General features: G+C 38.9%; 1 protein-coding gene across 1 annotated transcript in view; it reads right to left on the bottom strand.

Annotated features, from left to right (window-relative positions):
* Positions 1–14,569, bottom strand: part of NBAS (NBAS subunit of NRZ tethering complex) — a 159,298-nt gene extending 144,729 nt beyond the window's left edge. Inside the window, exons 1-9 of the mRNA XM_058800751.1 lie at positions 14,426–14,569; positions 9,950–10,004; positions 9,234–9,270; positions 7,460–7,537; positions 6,478–6,525; positions 5,372–5,415; positions 4,860–4,993; positions 4,042–4,175; positions 3,824–3,922 (exon numbers count right to left, since the gene is read on the bottom strand). Coding sequence (XP_058656734.1) covers positions 3,824–3,922; positions 4,042–4,175; positions 4,860–4,993; positions 5,372–5,415; positions 6,478–6,525; positions 7,460–7,537; positions 9,234–9,270; positions 9,950–10,004; positions 14,426–14,569 — 773 coding nt within the window. The remainder of the gene's footprint in view (positions 1–3,823; positions 3,923–4,041; positions 4,176–4,859; positions 4,994–5,371; positions 5,416–6,477; positions 6,526–7,459; positions 7,538–9,233; positions 9,271–9,949; positions 10,005–14,425) is intronic.
* Positions 14,570–15,730: the final 1,161 nt, after the last annotated feature.

Below are 15,730 nucleotides of genomic sequence, written 5' to 3'. Positions count from 1 at the left end.
CATGAGTATGTAATACTTTTGTTGCATACCATAGGTGGCATTTTAAAAACTTTTATGTAAGTCTTGTAATTATTACACTAAACTGTAATCATTACACTAATGCCACAGGTGGCATTTTAAAAACTTTTATGTAAGTCTTGTAATTATTACACTAAACTTGTCTTTATTACACTAAACTGTATCACAGTATTTGCCCTTGAAGCCCTTTCACCTTATTAACAAGCACTTCTATATTTAACTGATCACTACTTTGATGAAAACTTTCAGAAAAGTAGTCTGGAAGCATGATTGTAATGAATCACATATCAAAAGGTAAAGTATCCACAATAAAAGGCACCACTGCAGGAGCCCAAACTCTGCCCTGGGAATGCTGCATGACCCCTTTCCCAAGGCTGCACCATTCCCCAAGTGCTCTGCCCCCAGCAGTGGCTGCCGCTCACACAGCACAGCTCTGGCCACCAGGATGCCAAAACTACACCTCCAAAAGTCAAAGAAAGAATAAAGGAAAAAAAAAATTCCTTCCACATTTAATCCTTTTTAAGACATCAGTAAAGCTTATTTAATCATGCCAAGTCTCCTGCTAGTCACTAACCTACAGCAGGATAATTTTATACCATGGATGAATGACAAAATCGCACCATCAGGCTGGAAAAGAACCTCTGAGATCATCAAGACTAATCTATGATCAGACACTACCATGTCAACTAGACCAGCTCAAGGGATGGTGACTGCACCACTTCCCTGGGCAGTCCATTCCAATGTCTAATCACCCTTAATGTGAAGAAATTCCTCCTGATGTCCAATCTGAAACTCCCCTGGAACAGCTTAAGCCTCATCTTCTTCTATGCCTTCCTGGCTCCTTGGATGAGGAGGTTGATCCCCACCTGGCTACAACCACCTTTCACATAGTTGTAGAAAGTGGTAAGATCTGTCTCAAGAATGATGCTTAAAGTTCTCAAGAGTTTTGGTTATTCTCTGGTGTTAAGAATAACCTACAGCAGAAAAAAAGAAGTCACTTTCACCAAAAACTGCAACCAGAGACATGAACTTGAGGAAGACTAATGTTTTCTCCTTGCACATGTACTCTACACATGGCCCAGCCAACATGCAGCAGTTTCCAGGCTTCATTCCTATATCCTTAAACAGCTACATACTCCTGAGACCATCACAGAATTCCTGCAAAGCCTTTGAGGAACCTCACAATGCCTGTCACTGACAGGAAGAGCTAGCCAGCATGCTTTAGAAGCTTTTAGCAAGTTCTGCCAACTGTTCCTAATCAAAGGGTGCTTTGAGCTTCTCTTCTAGAGAGACACCTGATTGGCAGGGGTCAGGAACCCTTTCAACAAAACCTGGGAAAAGACCTATGTAAATGCCAGGCCTAGAGTGCAGCATTTTGCAGAAAAAGATGGCTAGACCCTGTATTTGTGTACGATCTAAAAAAAATCACAGTGATGTGCTGCCAGGCTCAGTCTCCAGCACCCTCTGGAGCAGCTCCCCAGCACCTCAGAGGCCTTGACACAGACCATGCTCCTAAGGGAGAACACAGATGTGCAGGTCTTGGACTTGCAGTGACGTGGCTCCAAGCAACCTCCTCTAGTTGACACTGAGGTGAAGGGGAGTGGATTAGATAATCTAAAAGAGTTCCTCCAGCCTCAAAAACTGGCTGCTCTTGCAGTACCTCAGTTGTACTCCACTCCATAGGTTTGTACAAAGTTGGGTTGAAGATAACCAGTGTAACACCAGTCTCAAGAACAAGCTCAGTTGAGGTAATAGAGAAAAACTTGATATGCCCTTCTTTACTTAGCAATTTTGGTACAAAAACTTTAGATAAATCTGAAACCCTCTAACTCCTCCATCACAAGCCCTTCATTGCAAACTTTATACTTTAGTATCAAACACATTCTGCAGCAATTGCAGATAACCCAGAAATGACACATTCAGTTGCAGATGAGGATAGCAAAACAAGCAGCTGTTGAACCTTGGATTTGAGTTTACAAAGAGCTCACAATGAAGCAGACATTTAAGTTTTGTCAACTAAAATGCACTGTAAATTCCATCCTAGATGAAAGCAGGATGACAAGAGAACACCAGCACTAGATATCAAACTTAAGGTACATAAAACTTTTCCACAACAGTAAAAGTCATCATTGGATTTTTCCAAAAGGTATAGTTTCAAGTTTTCCTACATGTTCAGAAACATTCCCTACTGACATAGTCTCTTTGCAATTACCATACATGTAGCTGAAAAAATTAAGTAAATTAAGTTCTTAACTGCTATTTTATTGCACTATAATGGGTCATGAGCAAATACACAGTAATACAGTAATGCAGTAAGTCAAGCCTTACAAGCAATGAAGAAAGATCAGTATAATTTCACCACCTGAAATTAAATGAAATGCAAGAAGGCACAAACTGACAAAGTTGAACATGTGTTAAGTGATCAAACACATTATTGAAAATTAAAAATTTGAGGCATATCAACAATTTTCTTTAATGCACAACTTTCAAGTACTTGTGTCCACGCACTTCCAGGGTTTTTTGGGATAACAAGAAAGTTTCAGCAAGAGACTTTACCCACAAATTTGGAATTCTCCAATGTCAAATTTACAAGCTTTCTACCACAGACTACATTTAAAAACAGAAAAGACTTGCATCCATCAGGGGAAAAACTCTGGTTCTTTTGTTTTCCATCCATTCCATCCAATTATCCATTCTTTCAAGTGTCAATTTTTCAACTTTACTAAGCCACTCAACAGGCTGCACATAGAAGGAAATACTACAACCATTAAACCTGATCTGATGAAAGGATACAAGGGGTTGGTTCTGCTGTCTGGTCATGGAGTGCTACCAAAGCTCCATAACCCACAACTATTACCTCAAAACTGTAAAGTCAGTATACTGAGTAATAATGATGTGAAATCACTAAATATTAATTAAGTTGAAAGAAAAAGCCATATACAAAATAATCTTTAAAAAGAATAAGCTAGAAGAACATTACATCTCATTAATAATAATTTGTTTTCCTAAGATAGATATGACAGCTCATTTAATACTGAAGAATGAGAAGTTTTTTCAACAGTTTCTTCTGGTAGTTTATAGCCAGGCCTAATTTCCATTTAAAAAAATACAGTGATGTAACATTGCATGTAATATTGCACTGAAAGATTCAATCCTAGCAGATCTAATACAAGAAAAATATCTAGAACAAAGTTTGGTTCCTACAATTGAAGAGAAATAGAAACAGAGTTGCTGAGTTGATCTTGGTACATAACAAATTGATACTAAAAAAATGGACCCATTTTAAGCATATATAATAGGCTAACCAGGATTTATTTCAGTTACAATGAGCTCACCAGTAAGTCCAGCAGTGAATTCCAGATGGAAAAACAAAACAAAATGCAACAACAACAACAAAAAAAAAAAAACACTAAAAAAAATCCCGAAACAAACAAAAGAAAAAGAAAAAAAACAAGAAAAAAAACCCCTAAATTTACCCTTCAACATTACCCATCTTTCATCACATTCAGAAACCTCTTTTGAACCTATTCCTGACATTCTAAAAAGTGCATGTTGCTTATGCAAGGTACTCAAACAGAAAAGGACATAACTTTACTAATGGAATAATGAAAGTCAAGTAAGATGAACTAAGGTTCCTCTTTCATAGTAGAAAGAAACATGACTTGTTATCACTGATGCCCTAAATACCAATTTTAGCAGGAATAGATTTTTCTCCCCCTCCCTATCGAACACACTTCAATGTTTATTTTGCCACTTTTTGTTCATCATTTACATATCAATGTCAAGTAGCAAACGGAACACTTACCTGTGACCAGGATGGTAAATGACAGTTGTTATCCCATGGGCATAGTGGCTGCCAAAGCTGAAACTATGACTTTCTTGAAAGCTTTGATTTGTTCCAACACTAGGTATGCCAGGAAAAAAAAAATATGCGTTACTTCAGATTTATATTCTTTAAAGAGTAGAAAGAATTTCTCTGAAGTTCACTGTGGCATCTCAAAGCAAGTCAAAATTTATGCTTACCTCACAAGATAACTTCTCAGCTCTCCACGGTAATTAACAACAAGGAGCTCAGCTGACCACTGGGCACTTGCTTTGTATTCTAGAAAGATCAATCCAGCAATAGCGTAACTCAGATCGCCTGGATAACTTGCTGTCTTTACCCAAAAATAAGGGCAGACATTGGGAGAGAAAGGGGATTTTTAAAGAAGTGTCTCTGTTACTGAAAGAACTAGAAAGTTAAATTAACTATATTGTATTTAAAAAATAAAGTTTCAGTTAAAACTAAATACATTTTCTTTTATCTTGATTATCAAGAAATCGTATTATTACAATGTTTGCAAAGACAATATATTGAGGAAATACACTTGAGCCACCTTCACAAACCAGTTCAATACACCCTTTGAACATGCAAAATAGAAAATATATTGTGTGGGGCCTGTCAACAGCAATTATCTAATATTGTACCAAGCAAAGTACTTTGGCAGAAATATTTCATTTACAATTTGACTCTGCATATAAAGTCCAGATTTATTATCTATTAATACAAATTGTGGTGATTCCATACTTCCACTGGCTGATGCACCTACAGATGTATCACAGTTTAGGACAGCTGTAAAACATATCCTTTTATGCTGTTGTAAGGGTTACACATGACTTTTGTTGATCCTATGGTGGGTGTATTGTAGTAGAACTTTTTAAAGTCCATTTCTATGTGGTTTTCAGTGTAAGCATTTATAGCAAACTAAGCCATGATTTTAAAAAGGTCAAAAAGTGGAAATTACCCATGATCCTTAAAAAAAGTTCTACTATATTGGTATTTAACCCAAGAGAACACATACCGGTGAAATGACCAAAAGCTCACTACCCATCAGGTCAAACACTCTGACTGTTCCACTGCTTTCAGCATAAGCAAGTAATGTGCAATCATGACTCCATGCCACTCTCCTCCACTGAGGGTTAGGATCCTTTGGCACTATGAAAAAAGAATAAAATTATTAATAAAAGCAAAAAATAAATATAATCCCTTAAACAGAACAAAAAGCCAATTGCATCAAAAAATGCAGGGGGCTTAGCAGCATTACAAGCTTTTCTCAGAGGAGGGTAAAGAAAGAAAAACCATGTATGTCTCCCAGAGCCATTAGTTCTAACTATAATTTCATTGCAAATTCAGGTTTCATATATTCAGAATAGAAAGAAGTGGCAGAGAGAGGGTAACAGAGCTAGTCACAAAGCAAAATTATTAAGAGATTCTTTCCAATGATTTTAAGAAACTAAAGTAAACCAACACCACCATTTAGCAATGTATGAATAACAATGATGACACTAAGTAATAATGAAGAGGTTGCCATACCTTGACATTTTCCAACTATGGATACAAAGTCATCTTTTGCAGACCTGCAGAAATAAGACTCCTATGAATTTAGATACAAAAAAATCCACTGTTCAATTTTCTGTAACAGAACACTATAAAAATATTCCAAATGCACAATTCAAAGGCCTGCATGCCTCTAACTACTTGTTCAAAAAAGCAGATAGTAACTTTCACCCTCCAGGCAGCTACAGTAACCAACAATAGTATTTTAGAGACTGTGCAACTTCATAAATACCAACATCTCTCATTTATTTGTAATGCTGTACAAAATAGGACAGCATCATCTCAGGGCTTCATATAATTTTAGAAAAAAAAAACCTAGTCAGTATTCTCTAGGTTACAATTTTAGAAACAATGCAAGAATATAGTTACATTAATACAGCTGAAACACAAGATTTATTTTATAGTGTTTAAGCTGACGTTTATGGTGCTCACACCACTTTTGATTGAACAATTTTCATACACTTGCTTCTTTTACATATAAATGGAAGGTCTGACCTTCTAGCAAATGGATTTTTGTGAAGCAAGTAAACACACTCAATCAAGATCTGTTCTACAGCTAAATGTGCTCTTGAACTGGCAAAGGAGAGCTTGTTCCTAAGAGAGCACAAGAAAAGGGAAAGCATCAGTCTTTACAGCAATCCACACCACTTGTAAAATAAGGTGAAGTATTATGCATGCCAGCTACTCCAAGAGAAGAACACTAGGTACTAGCTCCTTGTCCCATTTATAGGGGAGAATTTCTAGAGGGGGCAGAAAGGCAAAGGTTAGAAAGACCATCATTTGTGCTGAGTGTTTTTGAGGATCTTGATTGTTTTTCTTTCACATATTGAAAACAGAGAGAGAGATACAAATATATACTTATATCAACACATCTGTTATAATTGAGGGAGTCAAGGACATTTTATGTTGGGTTTGGGTTTTGTTTTTTTTAGGCGCCTGGTTTTACGATCATTCCATGGATAAATTTCACAATATATAACATTGCAAAACAAAAAAAGAAATCTGTAAAAGTATTGCTAGCAAATGACCAGAAACACTTTGTCAGAACTCCAGAGCTGAAGTAACAGATAATAGTAAGTTACCTGATTTCTACACATTGGTCTTGAACAACTGCCAACAATTTACCATTGCTGAAAGAAAAAACAGATGTGAAAGTTCATTTAAAGTCCACTCCTTATAGAATGTGCATCAGAGTCCTAGGCACTTTTCTCTATGGTTAGATATAAATTGCCTCATTTAAAAATTAAAAAATATTAAAATAGGAAATATCAGGTTTTTATTAAAAATCAAATATCCATGCTATGATATTGCTTTCATTTCAGAGAAATCTATCTGCCACTCCTTTCCAGCAGCACTAAGAAAACAGCACAAGGTCTAAAATCCCACTGCATGAGAGGTCAGAGTCACATGTTACTTATAGATAATTTTACAACAGCAATGCACACAACTATGTGTTGCTTTACCTGGTATAAACAACTATCATAATTCACTAAGTTATGTGTCTTTGCATACAACATAAACTAAAACCTTCCCTACTGCCTTCATGTAACCATGTCACTGAACCATTTTTCTGTGCTTACTTTAAAAGCCAGTGATCTCACTGATGCTGCTAAAATTCCTGCAGAACAGCTGGCTCTAGCCTTGGAACTCACTTCTCTCTGTGCATGGAATAGCAGACAAGTCTTGAAGGTATGCATTCACTTTCCACAAACATTAATTGCTTATTTTAAAATTATGCATCCTGTCAAGTTTTAAGTCTTTAATCAACTAAATTCAGGACTTGAAATTGAAAATGACTGCACTGCAAGTCACTTTGCCCCAAAAGCCAGACAGACATTCAGCCCTGAGTGAGAGGGGCACTAACTGAAGGGAAGCAGGTAGAAGCCCCTAGGCAGCACACTGAGGCCACCTGTGAGAGCCTCCAGTATTTCTCTTAAACAGAAAGAAAAGCCCATCTTCAGCACAACACCAACTCATCATGGCTGAGTTGGGAAGGTGGAGGAGCAGAGGAAGCATTAATACATTCACTCCTGGCAGAAATGGCAAAGCATGGGAGCTGGTTACCTTGCAAGTACGAGGTGCCAGTTGATCTGCTTACTAACCAGGCGAACCAGTCCAGTGGGCAGAGAAAACTTTGCAGGGCTGAAATACCAAAACCATCAGGATCAATCAGAACACACAGAGAACCAATGCAGCACCTGAGATACACACACCACACAACTCAGCTTCAAGGCACCCATCAGTTACCTGAGAGGGTTTGCAACTGAACATGAATCAACACTGCACCCTGCCAACGACAAAGGCTAACAACAGCCTTGTTTTTACTAACAGAACAAAACTGCATATTAAGGGAACTAATCATTCATTTATCACTCTTTACAATCTGTCACCAGGCAGTTTTGCTACACTCACTGAAAGAAGAATACCAGCAAACAGGAGGGGCACCAAGATGATCAGGGGATTGAAGTACTTGCCCTACAATACATCAGATGCTGTGGGAATTTCATTTGTTTAGCCTGAAAAAGAGAAAGCTTCAGGATAACAGAAAAGCAGCATTCTCACTGATACCAGGAAGATGGGAGCAACAGAGGTACGTGGCTGGAACAGAAGAAACTATGACCAACCCTTTGGAGGACGTGGAAGTGCTGGGGTAATGGTTGGACTCAGTGACTGTAAAGGTCTTTTCCAACCTAAATGTCTCTGTAATTTCAAAACCAAGGAGGGTCCAAGATGACATTAAAAAGAGATTTTTTTCACTGCCATGAAGACAGTCAGGCACTTGAACAGGCTGACCAGAGAACTCTCTGGGTTCTCCATCCTTTAACCTTTCCAGGACCTAGCTGGACAGAGCCGCAAGGAACTCAGCTGGAATTCAGTGTTCTCCTGATTTTAGTGGACTTTAACCTAGAGGCCTCCCAAGCTCCCTCCAAAACTCTTTTATCAAATACATGAAAACAGCAACTAGAATAAATTATAAGAGCCTGAAATTAGCTTTTAACTATGACTACTGTAGGGAGGGAAGAAAAGTAGGTGAATTCTGTCTACAACTGAGTTCGTACAACTAGACTCACACGACCATATGTTGCCCATAAACATCAATCCCTCATGAGAAAAGGGGTGGGGGGCAGTAGGTGCACAAAAATAAAGTAGAACACTAGCAATAGGGAAAAGAGCATTCCCTGCCAAATTCAAGTACACTACCATTCTCACAGGAAGTCACATTAATGTCCCTTTCCACATAACAGATTATCCTTTAAAACAGGAAACTCTTATCTTCAAACCTGCTGAGCCATATAATGACTGATTTTCCAGAAACATTGTACTCACCCCAACAAATTTCTGGGACCATTTCATGACTTTTTGAATCAAAACTTAAATTTATAAATGGCATGAGTACTGCTCAAACAGTTACCAAGCTTTTCGTATGAGTTTGAATTGTCAAAGAAAGAAAATTCAAAATTACTACTCCAAAGGAAGCGAACTCTGTCATGACATCATATCTGTCAATGAGGCTTAAGAAAAAACCTCACAACAGCTTCCTTGGCAGTATCTCAGCTGGGAGTGGAAAGGACAAATATGTGTTTGGAGAAACCTGTTCCAACTGCAATGTTACTTCAGCTTCTGACAAAAGCACAAAGTCAAACTAGTACATACCAGTCTTCTTCTATTTAGACTTCAGCTGCAACTCAATTTATGAAAAGTGGGTATTCTAAGCATTCCTTGGACAATATTCTAAACAAGTGTTCAGTTTTACTCCCATCAGGAATTACTTTCCATCAAATCAAAAAGCTATAAAAATATTACCCAATATTTTTTGCAGCATTCTTGTAAAACTTACCTGTACCAGATGTACCGAAGCAAAAATAATGCAGGACCTATAATGGAAAGAGGTAAAAATTACACCTCTAGTAGTCTTAAAACCCACTCCAGGTTACTGCACAGGGAATCTCAAATTCTCATTAAAGAAAAAGGTATTGAGGGAAATATCCTTTATACTCGGACAACGAATTCTTATGTTAGAATAAATGCAAACGCCAAATAAAAAACAAACTAAACAAACAAAAAATCCACTGCACATTTTTTAAATTCTAAGAGAAATTCCTACTGGATGAAAATACAATTCAGTCACTGCCATTTAACACTGGGTTTATGCAATGTAACATCATCAGAATTTAAAACTTCCTCATAGAACTAACAGACAACCCAGTGCCAAGCATGTTAAGAGAGGAAAAAAAAATTGCTCAAATACAAACACAAAAAAAGCTCTGCAAAACAAGCTGTGCAAGAAATTAACAAGCTCTGCAAAACACAGAGCTTGTTAATTTCTAAGATGTATGGTTTATTAATTTGTCCCAACAAACTAAGGGAGACAAGAATGCTCACAAAATTGACATAAAAATAACACAGCCATTTCAAAATCAGAAAATATCTTCCTGAAAACAAATGCTGTATTCTACTTCCATCATTAGGCACTCTAAAGGGCAGAAATTTTAAAATTTACAAGCAATCCACACAGTCTTAGAAGGCATGAAGGCAGGAACAAGTAATATTTACCTGCAATTGCTCTAGAGATGATAAATGATGCACCATGTGTTCTGTTGCCTCTTGGCTGCAATTACAATAATAATCATCAGACAGCATGTCACACATTTTAACTTAAATACAATACTCATACATACATTCACTGATTAAGTTTAAGTTGGCTCCTAGCCTTCAAGTTCCTTATGTATTTTCTATTACTCACCACTTCATATAATGTCTACTTTAACTGCATAAGCTGAAACAGGTAATAATGCCAAATCATTTAAATGCCAAGATGCAATAAACAAAATGTGCCACAGATTGTCTATTGATTCAGCTTTGCCTCAATCTTTGGGTAGTAACAAAAGACATTGCCTTCTGATTATGTTCTCCTGTAAGGTATTATAAAGCACTCTTTTTATGCCAAATAAATGCCACAATGATCTGTAATGCCTAGCAGTCAAAGTACTTGGTGTGCAACATATTATGCTAATATCTAAGTGCTAAGCTACCTAAAGACTGCTCATTAAAGTTTCAGAAACATCAAGAAAAACAAACTATTTCTGAAAAAAGCTCCCTTTTTACATCATTGTGTACCATGCAATATGGCCACTCAGATAACCACCTATACTCCACAGCATCTCACACAGCCTTTCCACCTGCCCTGCTCTACTTTAGGCAAAGGGAGCAATTGCAGTCACTACACAAATGAAAGCACTCTCCAAACACAGAAAAAAGGAACACAAAACAACACAGGATATATATTCTTATCTATAAGAAGAGATAAAATTATTTACTAGTAAGAAGCAGAAAAAAAGATACAAAACTGAGACGAGAACAAGGATAACCAACAAGGAAGGATCCACAAACAAATCCTAAAAATAAGCAATCGTGCTTATACCTTTCTAATGAGAATATTACAGCACCACAAACTGAGCATTAGGCAATGACTGAATTTTCTCTTCCATTCAAGATAAAATACCTAGACCAAATTTCTCGTTAACTGAAATATTCAGACCTCACCAAGTTACAAAGTAGTAAACACTGAAAGACATACAAATTTATCAACATTCTGCAGTATGTCATTGCTTAAAAATAATATTTGGGCTCCCAAATTTAAATTATTAAAGATTAGTTTTCCAGGCAAAGTTGGCAATCCATAAACAGTCTTTCAAATAACCAGGCCGTCATCTCGCAGCATGTAAGAAGCAAACACAGCTGTACTAATAGATAACATTTTACATTCAGGTTGATCAGCCAGGAAATAACAAGGCATTATAGTAAAATAAGCAAGAGCATAAATTATTTCTTACAGCTACCCTAGTACCTCAGGGAGAGCTGCAATTTCCTAAGGACCTTAAAAGCAGAGCTTGTTAAAAGTTTTTGGTTTACGGGGAAGTTCCCAGTAAAAAACGTTTTCTAAAACTGCTTACATCTCTTTAGAATTTTTTTAATATTTAAAGTGTCTGCTCCTGAGCCTAAACTACAGGCTGCTATTCCACACATCTTCAACACTTTGCAAAACTGATTTACTGTTACATCCTGAAGATATGAATTTTACTTTTATAATATACTCTTATAATTTCAATTATAGCAGTGGTTACCAGATATGCTGTAGTTCTTTTTTAATTCATTCCTTCTTGGGAAAACAATTTCAACTTCTCCTTCCCTACAGTATTCCAGAAATAAAATCTAAGTAACTTTCTTGCTGACAAGACACCCACTTAGTTTTGGATTTTCTTCCATACCCTGCAAGTTTACTGGGGGGACAGCAGCTGGTGAGTGTTGGGGAAATCTCAAAACATCAGAGTGTAATGAAAAAAAAACAAAACCACAAGACCAGGTGATACATTTTGGAAAATAAATTGAAGAAGAGAGAAATAGAGGCAATAAGCCTTTTTTTCCATAAATCATTTCACAAGTCTGCTCTTGCAACCTTGCCCACAGCCACTGCCTCATTCACTATTTTCATGGATCTACTACTCAGTAATTCCTTTTATTCCCATTATATATATCAGTGTTCTCAAACAGTGCATTATATACAATGGCATCAACATCCTGAACACGGACTGCTTGATTTCCACACCACTCTCCTCTCTGCTGAAATCAATTCCTTGTGTGTTTCCTTCACAAATAACTGCTGTAACCTCCCCTACCCCTCCTCTTCTTCCCTCAAAAAAACTCTTACTGGAACGTTCAGTACAGGTAAATGACAATACTGACAAAAATTAAAATTAAAGCAAATTTGGGCATTCAGTCTAAGAGATCCATGCCAGTTTCATCAATGTCTTGAATGTAACAAGATTTCACATGTTCATCACAAGACTCATCTTCCAATAATTACAGCTGTAAGTTCTAGTACTCTGCAATTAAAAATTAATCATCCTAAATGAAATAACAGAAAAAATAAAGTCAATAAATACCTGTAAAACTTTAAGGTCTGGCTTTGTAGCCTGAATTACTGCATAGGAAGACAACTAATTTCATTTCACAGCGCAGCATTCAACTTTCTTTCCCTTTCTACCACTCCATACCTCACTTATTCCAAAAGATTCAGTTTTACAAGAAAGTAGGGTGTGATTTTTTTCCAAACAGTGTGAAAAAAACAGGATTAAAAGAGACAGATGTTCCAAAGGGAAAGTCACCTAAGGACACTTAGTGGCTTAGGACAATCAACTAAGTAATATCACTGTTAAGACACCTTAAGGCAAAACCTGACTCATACTGACAAAATAATCTGTTTGCCTATGTTGTCAGCATAAAATCAATTTCCCACTAAAATGGTAAAAAGACTATCAGAAGTGTCCTTCATACTGACAGTTTCCAAAAAGAATGTAAATCCAAGCAAACTATACAGCATAGTATTTTCAAACCTTGCAACTTCTGCTATTGAAAACAGGTATTATCTTTAAAATAAATAGGCAAGAAATACCAAGTTTAAAATAAACAGCACCATCTGCTTAAGCTGACAAGCAGAATTCAACAATGCTTAGAAATTCTGACTACCAGGGCAGATGAAGACCCTCAGACTGTGGTTACACAGTCACTTTATACTGGCACCACCACATGCTGCCACTGAAGAGAGGTGTCACCTCACTGACATACCATTCACAGCCCCCTTGGTACCTACAGGGGTATTAAAGGGACCACTTAGCAAAAGGAGATGAAACAACACGGTTGTGTCTCAGACTAATCACTTCTTTAATCAACTTACTGTACAACTTCAACAACACTAATGGCAGCAGAAAAGGCACTTGTCAGAAATGTGCCCCCTTAACAGGGCTGTAGAACCACAGCCTGGTGTCATCATACCCAAGTCCTCCTCATGGTTTCCAACAGGAAAATTGTTTCCATATGCTACTAAAAACAAAGACTACTTACCATTTCTCAACACAGTTGAATTAAAATAGGTGCAACTATCGATTATCTGCACAAATAACCTATTAAGCTAATAAACGGTAATAGTGCAATCATGTTTTCCAAACACCCATACCTGTTGCTGCAACTGAGGATTTACAAATCAAAAACAACAACAAAAAAATCTTTCTGATAAATGAAAACCTATTTTTTTGAGCATGGTTCTAGTAATTTTTAACAGGTACATTCTTCCACTTGTGATGTTTTTACATCTTTTCTGTTCAATTGTTCTCATTAAGCACAAAACGTTGTTAAAATGCTTCTATTACCAACTTTCAGGAGGAAATGCATTAAAAACTCCAGTGGACTTAAAAGCCACTACAAGAAAGAAATAAAAACACATTGTTCGCATCCTTTATATCCAAGTCAGACAAGAGCAGACATAGAAGCAGCAAGCTCAGCACATTGCAGAGGAAAACATGAAAAAGGTAAGATGAAAGAGCTTCTCAGCCCTTCTAGTGACCTGGGAAGAAGAACAGCTAGAAACAACTAAAAACCTGCAGTACAAGAACAGTGTTTTGTGATTTCTTAAGTGCTGGCTTAAGAAATCAGAAATGGGTATCTGTGCTCGTTGCAGACATAAAAGTGAAATATTTTCCCTTTTACCCCACTCCTGCAAATAGAGACAGAACTGTACTGATACAGGAGTCCAGAGAGAGGATCTAATTCTCCTCATACAAGGTAAACTCAACGAAGGTCGTATTTTCACCAGCACAGACTCCACATCTCTTTGCACAGCAGTTTTTAGAGATGACACCTGGACATCAGTCACCATAGTTGAATGCTGGGTTTGAGCTTGTGCCAGCTCAACAGTAAAACGCGATATACCCTGTTCAATAAGCAAAAAACACTTCAAGGCATCCCAGGTGGCACAAGCCACGGTGGGAATTAAGTGACACGAAGGCACAAGGGGACAAGGGTCGCACGATCACCCCGTGTGCCCGCCAGGAGCAGCGCGGCCATCCCGCTGAGCCGCCCCGCAGGCACCGGCGCATCCCCGCAGCCCCCGGAGCGCCGCCGCCTCCCCGCCCACGCCAACGTGGCCGGGCCGGTCCCCTCCCCCGCCCGCGGCCCTGCGGCGGCCACGCTCACCTGCACCTCCGTCTCCGGAGGCCACTCGGTGTTGACCAGCAGGTCGTACAGGATGTTCTCCTCCCCGTCCTCCGCCTGCTCGCCGGCGCCGGCCATGCCGCGCTCCCGGGGCGCCCCGCCGCTGTCCCCGCCGGTGGCGGCCATGCCGGGCCGGGCCGTCCCGCCCTCCCCGCGCCGCCACGGCGACGGCGCCCGGCGAGGGCCAACCCGCTCCGCCTTTAACTCGTGCGGCGCCGGCCCGGAGCGGGGAACGCCGGTGCAGCCGAGACCTCGGGATATGGATTGCGCCCTTACCGAATAGGGGCAAGCAGTGGGGGAAAAGGCAAAAGGTGGATTTCTCGCTAGTGGTTCTTGCGGCTTTAATGGTGCTACGTAGGACTTCTAAATATTTCAGTCGTACGAGTTAGAGTTCCTAGCGTTCAGCCCTCTCAAGCAGATAAAATGAGCTTGTTTGTAAGTCTGGGCCCCTCACGTCAGGAAGGGCATTGAGGGGCTGGAGCGTGTCCAGAGAAGGGCAGGGAGCTGGGGAAGGCTCTGGGACACAAGTCTGATGAGGGGCGGCTGAGGGAGCTGGGGGTGTTTGCCTGGAGAAAAGGAGCCTCAGGGGAGACCTTAACGCTCTGAACAACCACCTGAAAGGCGGCTGGAGCCAGGCCAGAGGGGTTTGGTCTCTTCTCCCAGGCAAGAAACAATAGGATGAGCCGACAGGCTTAAGCTGCACCAGGGTAGATTCAGGTTGGACGCCAGGAAGGATTTCTTCACAGAAAGAGTTGTTAAACATTGAAATAGGCTGCCCAGAGAGTTGGTGGAGTCACTGTCCATGGAGCTGTCTAAGAGAGGACTGGACGTGGCACTCAGTGCCATGGTCCGGTTGACCAGGTGGTGTTCCGTCACAGGTTGCACTCAGTCATCTCAGATATCTTTCCCAATCTGATTCTGTGAAATAATTGTGAAAGAACTGATGTTTCAGCCTCTTTCCTGCGACTTTATAAAGCATTTGTAAAATAGAAATAAAATTACTTCACACCCTGACACTTCTGCTCCTGCAGTCCAATTTTCTCTTGTGTTAGTAAGCTCTTGTAGGCAACTGTGTATCCTAGAATTAGGTTAAACAAAAATTCAAATTTTGAAACTAGAGATTCAGGGCAATATGAAAGCTCTGTTGCATGCTTGGGAAAGACTTCAAGAAGAAACAACTACTGAGAAAAAATGCCTTTTTGCTGTTTCTATATTTTTAACTATATTTGACAATGTAGCTTGTAAAGCAATAGTAAATAGTATAACATTTTGTTTGTAAGTTTCAAA

The sequence above is a fragment of the Ammospiza caudacuta genome, chromosome 3 (genome assembly GCF_027887145.1).
Source record: "Ammospiza caudacuta isolate bAmmCau1 chromosome 3, bAmmCau1.pri, whole genome shotgun sequence".
NCBI classification, from domain to species: domain Eukaryota; kingdom Metazoa; phylum Chordata; class Aves; order Passeriformes; family Passerellidae; genus Ammospiza; species Ammospiza caudacuta.
The sequence above is the reverse complement of the archived record's forward strand: the minus strand, read 5'-3'. Positions and strand labels throughout refer to the sequence as shown.